At 35.4% G+C, this 9,155-nt stretch overlaps 1 protein-coding gene across 1 annotated transcript in view; it reads right to left on the reverse strand.

Annotated features, from left to right (window-relative positions):
- The window catches only part of LOC130048656 (uncharacterized), a 37,939-nt gene extending 29,215 nt beyond the window's left edge, over nt 1–8,724 (reverse strand). The window contains exon 1 of the mRNA XM_056145664.1: nt 8,373–8,724. Within this exon, the coding sequence (XP_056001639.1) occupies nt 8,373–8,517 (145 nt within the window). The 5' untranslated portion in view covers nt 8,518–8,724. The remainder of the gene's footprint in view (nt 1–8,372) is intronic.
- Between the last annotated feature and the right edge of the window lie 431 nt (nt 8,725–9,155).

A 9,155-nucleotide genomic window follows, 5' to 3' on the forward strand; every position in this document is an offset into this window, starting at 1 on the left:
TAGGCTTACATTAAAAAATATTACTTTTGTATATAGAGTCAGTTTATAAGCAGTGTATATCAGAACTAAACAAGGAGAGAAGGGTAACCTCAAACGACGATGCAATTTGTAAACGATTTGTTAATATCAGGAAATTTTCTATATTCAGCACAAACATTTGCATATTAGGCATATCTAATTTATTAGTTACAAGTTTATTCTTTATATTGATATTTAGAGCTATCAATAATCGCAACAACTAACTGAAAATCTAATCGAAGATTCCTAACAAGCGCCTCGTGGCAGTCAAGATGCAGCTGTTTGCCCGAAACATCACTAGAACTACAGGACAAAGTCGTGGAAGATTTTCAACAATGTGTAAGTTCAGTTTATATAAAAATCTCATTTAAATGCACTTGCATCATACTTAACAAAAATGTTCTTATATTCAACCTCTTAAAACATATTTCTAGACATAATTCTTGATACCGGGTTGTTCCGATAGGGACATGCGTTGACCAAGATCTGTCTATCGACTGGAAATTCACAGCAGACATGTAAAATATAATGGCTGAAAATCTGGAAAAAAGATTTATTAATGCTTAGCCTTAATACTAATGTATTGTCAGAGCTTTTGAATACTTAATTGGCTCTGTAAATGTTTTCTAAAATCAAGGCCCTTTAACAATTATGCGTTTAATTACTGGTGAATTTTTTTTCACATTTAATAAATGTGTAATATTAGAAACACAGTCAGATTAAGTTTGGTAAAGGTAATCTTATCAAAATGCATTTTATTATCCGTTTTAAACTGGAAATCACTGTCACAATATCAGTACTTTTAAACTAGTAATATCTGTACAGTTCGTCTTTAGTGAAAGGTTGCAAACTTCCTTGGCAGGCATATGACAATCCTTCTCCCTATATTTGACCATCTCAGCATAATGGTAGGTAGCAACACAGATGAAAAAAACCACCAAAACAAATCTTCTGTCAAAAACAGCTTCATAAAATTTGCAGTTCTCTGAATAATCGGGTCCAATATCTGAAAGGAAATTGCAAATAAAATCAGTATTGGCCATCATACCTTATTTGTCAGCATTTAAAACACTTGTCATACTTATGATTAAAAAAGAATAATGATTTTCCGTGTTTTATCTCTTTTTGTTTTCATGTCATATCTAGTAACTCAACGATAAACAGTAAAATGGTACATCCATATCAGTGTACCATAACGCCATGATTCCATTTGTGAATGACAGGTGAAGATAATGAACAGTGATCAATCTCATAACTCCTCTAAGCAATACAAAATAGATAATTGGGCAAACTAGGACCCCTGGACATACCAGAGGTGGGATCAGGTGCTTAGGAGGAGTAAGCATCCCCTGTCGACCGGTCACACCCGCCATGAGCCCTATATCCTGATCAGGTAAACGGAGTTATTCGTAGTCAAAATCAGTGTACCACGAACACCCTAACAATCGGTATGAAATACGTCAGACAACATTTGACCCAATGATAGGTTGTATTGACGAAGTAAATCGTTATAACGACCATAGAATTTGCGAAATGCTGACTTCAATCGAGACTGTTGAAACCCCTGTACCATCAACGTGTTTGTTAGTCGCTTGCCTCGATTTGAAAACTGACCATACGCAAAACAAGCTCTTGCGTATCGAATCAGTTGAGAGATATAAACACCATATGCAGGTGATAATGGAATATTGCTACATAAATATGGGAAGTTAACGATGGAGAAGCTGAAATCATCCTGTTTGTCATACAGTTGAGTTTCCATTATTATGTATTATTTGGAGTTATTTGAATGTTAACCAAATGTATGCGGATTTAACCCTATATTCAACCTCAAAGAGTCATACCAACTCAATGCCACGTTGTCGCTCCGGAAAAAAATACCACAGTTCCTGGAGCAGGTGTCCCTGTGAGCTCCACATCAGCACCCTTCCAATACATGTCTGGATTTGTCAGCAGACTGTCGCTAGCGGAAGATACCTGGAAGCTTTCCACTAAAAATTCGGATGTCAAGAACCTTTTACAAGATTTTAAAAATACAATTAAGAATTATTTGTTTATGTTTTAAAGGAAAATATAAGTTTTATGGTAGTAAGGGACAGTATCGCACGAAAATACTGGTCAAATTTATTTTAAGATAAAGAGATGTCCTATATTTGAAGTGCCATTTGGTAAGGGATTACATACATATGCAAGGTGAAGATAACGAACAGTGATCAATCTCATAACTCCTACAAGCAATACAAAATAGATAGTTGGGCAAACACGGACCCCTGCACACACTTGAGGTGGGATCAGGTGCCTAGGAGGAGTAAGCATCCCCTGTTGACCGGTCACACCCGCCGTGAGCCCCATATCCTGATCAGGTAAACGGAGTTATCTGCAGTCAAAGTCAGTGTGCCAAGAACGGCTTAACAATCGGTATGAAACACGTCAGACAGTATTTGACCCAATGCGAGGTTGTATTGACGAACTAGATCGTTATAACGACCATGGAATTTGCGAAATGCTGACTTCAATCGAGAATGTTAGAAATGAATGGAATATTTCATTATACATTGCGAGTGTAGCCTAGGATATACATGGGCACCAATACTGAATAAATTCAGGTTAAAACATACAGGGTCCAGCAAAAATATTGCAACTCTGAGGGAAATTAAATGGCCTCAGATTTAAAGTAGTTGAATTGGTTCTTCATTGTACACAGTGTTTAAATCCCCTTGTATGGTACTCTGATGGGGTGTGGATTTAGTTGAAAATTAGAGAAAATCTATATATTGTTGGATAGCAGCAAAGCAAGACTCCTATTGATTTTGGAGAAAAAATGTCAAAGGTCAAGGTCACAGTGACCGAAAATACATTGAAAACTTCAGACAAATATGGTTTCTGGACAGTAACTCGAAAAGTTTAAAACTGAAATTAGTTCTTCACAATTATAAATATGCCACATCATTCCTGACTTTAAAATGTATCCCATGCATTATCATGCAAATTATAGTAATAAATTCTATTATTACGATAATACAATAATGTAATTTGTGTTTTCCGAACAGATTTTGTTTTCTTTTCATAGCTTTTTTTATAACCATAGAAATTTTTGGAAAATATCCTCCGCACTAGCGGCCATGAATGCCCAACCATATTAAAATCACCCCATCCCCTTCTCATTGTACTCTAAATCTACCTTCTCCCTCTCATATTCGCGATTCAGGTAAGTAGAAAAAAAGGAGGGGGGGGGGGGTAATCAGACTGATTAATGCCGGGCCAGGACACATTGATTGATGTCAAATATGTTCAGCTCTTAATAAACCATTGGGTGTTATACACTTGGTTTAGATATCATAAAATATAAATATTTTCTTTTATAAAACGACAAATTATGGCATGAAATCATAACATGACATAACCGCGAACGTTTTCTTCTTTCTAGTCGGCCTATGTGGCTCTATCAAATTCAGTGTTTATACTGAATGCATTATCGCTTGGGTCATCCTGCAACAAAAGATCCAAGGCATCTTCATCTGACATCAGGTCGTTTTCAAGATGTAAAATACATTACAAACGTTCGCTGTGTTGTCTTCGTTGAAACGTTGCCAGTGCACACTTTCAGAAAACCCCGCGGCCGCGATCCGGAGCACGGAAAAAAAGTATATACAATATGCGGACTGCTCTTTTTTGCTTTCCTTGTTTGGCAGGAAAAAAATATTACTATTCCGAACAAATATTACATAACGTTTATATCTGAATTTGAAGTATTTTTTTTTTAATATACTCTACCGATGTAACGGTCTCAATAAGTGTTTTATGAAGTTACAAGTGGGTGGAGTAACTGTTATATATCAATAATGGTTTTATCTTTAAAACAATACCTGGCTGATTATTTCATACATATGTGTATATTGTTTTAGTGTATCAAAAAGTATTCAATTACCGGACAAATAGTTTTCCCTACTTGATTGTAGGACGCGCGTCGATTGCTTTCAACGACGGCGTTTTGTCGCTAATATTAAAGAAAACCACTCAGCATGTCCCAATTTCATTTGATCGTAATAAAAAAAAACTACCAATAAGGGCCCATCAGAGAGCAAGTTCCTCTACTTTTACAGGCTGTATTTACTTTTCCCTATTTTTTTATATATGAATATATGTGAAACGCCGATCTATTTAAACATTGAGAAATAAAATCGTAAGAAAACGTACATTAGCAAAAACTTTGTCAGGTATTAAAAATAATTTTTATATGTACTGAAAACAGAGAATATATGCTTTTCAAAAATATATAAAATAGTGCATTCATACGGAAAAAAAATCGGATCGAGGGGGGAAATGGCCTCGCGACAAAGTGTTGCGTCATATCTAGACGAAGCCATCTTTCACTTTAAATGCTTGTATTAATTTAATGGCTTTATTTACTTAACTGATTTTTACATAGTTAGAAAATAAAAAACATTTCCAAAAATATGATATAAAGATCATATATCTTTTGACCGTAGTTTCAAAGATTCTGAGGCACTCCTTTTGCGTTGTCCCGTTTTTACACGCCACCCGTCAAATTGACTGGTACGGTAGAGAAGGGGTTAAACTCCACTCTAATTCCACGCAAAAGTACTCTGAAGTTGAAATAAAAAGTATGCTAGAGTTCCTCATTGACCATATCTTCGTGGTCTTTGGTGATCAGGTCTTCCAACAGTCTGTTGGACTTCCCATGGTCACGAATTGTGCTCCTTTGTTAGCTGACCTGTTTTTATATTCATATAAAGCAGATTTTATTTAAAAACTTCTACGTGAGAAGAAAAAATATTTTGCTGTGGCCTTCAATTCCAAATTTACATATATCGATGACGTTTTGTCTATCAACAATAATAATTTTCATTCATATTCGATATAAAAGAAAGTAGACATTAAAGACAAACTGACAACTCAACTTTATGACAAAGGGATGATTTCAGCTTCTCCATCGTCAACTGTCCATATTTATGTAGCAATATTCCATTATAACCTGCATATGGTGTTTATATCTCTCAACTGATTCGATACGCAAGAGCTTGTTCTGCGTATGGTCAGTTTTCAAATCGAGGTAAGCCACTGACAAACAAGTTGATGGTACGGGGGTTTCAACATTCTCGATTAAAGTCGCAAATTCTACGGTCGTTATAACGATCATGCGTATGGGGAAGTATTAGTTATGTTTACGTCTAAGGTTTGATGCAGCCATGACACGAGTAGAACTCGAACATGCGATATATCGGTTACGTACCAAAGGGTATATCACTGAACTACCGCGACTGATTCCATATAAGACTAGTTTCAACATGTATCTCTTGGGCCGGGCGACCTCCCCCTCACAAATATGATATTTTGTTTATTTTGTATAGAAATGTCGAAAAAAGCATACGTTTTATTTTGTCAGAACGCACTTATTTCGGGAGACTTCGCTCTCCCCCATGCACCCCCTACCACCAAGGCTTTGCCCTGGACTCACTAGGGATCTTCAGACAGTCCCCGTACATCCAGCAGTTTACTGCATCCTTTTGTTCAGAATTGTCTAGATCAGCCAGTGGTTAAACACGAGACTAGCGTCAATGTGCTGATCACATTAGGTGCATAAAAGCGATAAATTGATTGGGGGTGGGGTGGTTAAGACATTGTATTTAGCAAATACTGTGTACATTCCTGCGAAATGTGGCTCCTGAACTTGACCTTTTCAACATCTCGCATTACCAAATTCCATAAACGATAACTTAAGATTAATCCAATGAATAGTTGTAACAAACCTAACTCGATGTTTACAATTGATGGGAACCCAAGTACCGAAGTCCCCCGAATATACTGAATTCTGACTAAATAAAATATGGATGCTTTTCTGGACAGTTCTATGAAAAAAATAGATCATGGGGGGATTCACTATTGCTAGAGCTAGCTACGTATTTTTTAAAATAACAATCCCGCATGGACCTGATCGCGGTAGCTCAGTGATATATCGCTTGGTTTGTCGGCGAAAGGTCGTGAGTTCGAGCCCCGCTCCTCCCATTGCCGCATCAAACCTAAAACATAAACATAGGTAGTGATTGATCCTTTGCCAAACACTCGGCATTTAAAATTGAAAATCATGGGTCTTTCCGATATGATCTTAAAAACAGATATCCTGTGTTGCGGCAGGTGTTGGCACGTTAAAGAACCCTCATTGCTACGGACCTGTGCGCTAAGCACGTCTACATTTGTGGTACATCAGTGAATAATTATCAAAGCAACGTTAAATAATGCAATCCTTCGTAACAGATCAAAATAAACAATCCCTGGGATACAATACAAATAAAAAATTATACAATATAAATGTAAATATAGAATACAAATGAAAAATTATACAATACAAACAGAAATTATACAATACAAATGAAAATTTATGCAATACAAATGGAAAATATAGAATACAAATGGAAAAATATACAATTCAAATGAAAATTATAGAGTACAAAAGGAAAATTATATATTACAAAAGGAAAATTATACAATACAAATAAAGAGATCAAATATTGCAACGTTTGACATGCCATATATATCACGTTTCAAGTATTCTATACGTAAAATGTGTCATTTAAAGTACAGAACGTGACTATGCAAAATTGAAATGCTTTAAATTACAAACTTAGCACATCACTGGTTTGTTCGTAAACATAACACTCAAATTTCTGTTTACATACACAGAGTTAAGGCTAAAATGCTGTTCTTATCCTTGCATGCAGAAGGTCCAAATTTTCGTTGTCACCATTAAACGAGTTATATCCTTAATATTTAACATAAAAAATAATTAACAAAATATATCACAAAACCTGAACCAGTTCATTTGATATTTAGATGTTACTCGGCTTTGAGCACAAGGAAAACTTTTATAAATGATATATATTTTAAAGTGCATAGATATTTCTCTTTTTGATTTATCGGATTACTTACATGTAACTAAATTATGATTATATCACTTTGGGCACGACAATGACTATCTCATGAAATGTGAAGATAACGGACAGTGATCAATCTCATAACTCCTACAAGCAATACAAAATAGATAGTTGGGCAAACACGGATCCCTGGACACACTAGAGGTGGGATCAGGTGCCTAGGAGGAATAAGCATCCCCTGTTGACCGGTCACACCCACCGTGAGCCCTATATCCTGATCAGGTAAACGGAGTTATCCGCATGCTTCTCTCAGTACAACGGGCACACTGTATATACATATTACCTTTGTTTATGGTACACTACTTTGAATGGAAGTCCAGAAAGTTGAATACAAATTTTTCTATTGAAAGAAACACATATTCAGTGTTTGAACCTGTTTTCTCCAAAACGATATGTATCCACTCTTCCTTGCGTAACTATTATGCAGTTTGAATATGACACCTGGGATGGTCTTGGTTTAAAATGAATTATGTACAATAAACCCTTACATGTATAAAGTATCGTTCATTTGTCAGGAGTTCATACAGGGACCTCATTATTTATATAAGGCACTAAAGCAAAAACTTTTTCTTTCAAAAATGTCCTTACTTGTTTTGTTTACTAGATAAAAGCCATGGGTATTTTTTCTATCGTAGGCGTTCAGACGGTCGTGAGAGGTATACACAAATATCTGGATCGAGGCTAATGCAGGGTGTGTGATAAAGCAAATCAATTCACACCTGGGTGCACCAGATGCCCCGGTAACAAAATGCATTGGATCTGATCTACCGCCGCTAACAAACTAACAATTTTTTTTTTCATTACATAGTTCCTTTTAATTTGCTGTTTTCAAAGGTCAATAAGCAACAGATGCTTGATATTTTATTGAACAACCTATCCTTAAAACCCCACATACACTCTAAACACCATTTCAGTTTTTGCGAGTTTGTAAATGCTTGTTTTAGCCAAGAAACACAAGAAACACTTATATATATATATATATATATATATATATATATATCCGCATAAAATGGACAACCGCAGAAAACACTCTATATATCCGGAATAATATGAAAGAACCCATTTACATATTTGTATTTTAGCTGTATCGGTCGTATTTCCATAAAGTGTGCATATAAACACGACCTTTTGAAATTCACAATCATTAAAGGTAATACAAAGACGATCTTTGAAAAACTTATTTTGTTGTTGAAACAACAGATGAACTTACTTTTGAATCACGTTTAATGGAATTTACAATTGCATTAAAGTTTTATAAAGCCGGTTTTGTTTCCGAGCAATGCTACATATTTGAAACATTATGAGTAAATCTACCAAAATGTGAGTTACATGTAAGCACTTGAATGGAAAGAAACAAGAGAATTTATTTCTTTGACATAAATATAATGCGTTGCTACTTACCAAACACCTTACAAACTAGTTCCCAACAGGGCTCAAGAATTAAATGATAATTATCCATAGATAAAGATGGTTCGTCTACCTTCATTTTGTACTCCATGATTGCTATGTAATTCACAACAAAACAGGTTTTAAGAGCTGGGCGCATGCGCCAGCGACCAGTCTATCAACCAACGATCACCTATCGGCTAAACGAAGTATTTCAACAAATGGGGTTCTACAATATGTAAATATCAGCGCAGTTGCATATTGCCCCTTAAAGTAAGGATTGTTTCTAGAATATTCCCGTGCTGCGATAATAAGCAAATGTTTTCCGACACGTTTGATGTAGGTAGCGTATCGTAGGATATAGACCACATGGTTTGGGAGTTTGTAAACAAGTAGGCAGAAAAATCATACGACCGATTAATTTACCTTTAATTTGTATGAAATGGAATAATGAAATCGTTATTTATAGACAGATTATATCATCAACTGCAGGTTGACTGTACTTGAAATAAATATGTATTAGATATCTCTGTCTGTTAATCTGCCACTCTATCAGTGTATTGTACACACGTGTATTCACAAGCATAACGCTCGTAAACTTTGTATATTAAAGTTTCGTTCAAAATGCGTTCTGGTAGAGATTTTATTTACTTATATTATACTAAGCAATCGTATATAGACCCAAACGTGCAATTGAGAGATCACGTTATTCGATTAGCATACGCGTTACAAGACCAATAAGAAATATATTTAGAATTAATGAAAATCAAAACATTTGAAAAACATTCAAAATTGGGT

Source organism: Ostrea edulis, chromosome 7 (assembly GCF_947568905.1).
Source record: "Ostrea edulis chromosome 7, xbOstEdul1.1, whole genome shotgun sequence".
Lineage (NCBI taxonomy): Eukaryota > Metazoa > Mollusca > Bivalvia > Ostreida > Ostreidae > Ostrea > Ostrea edulis.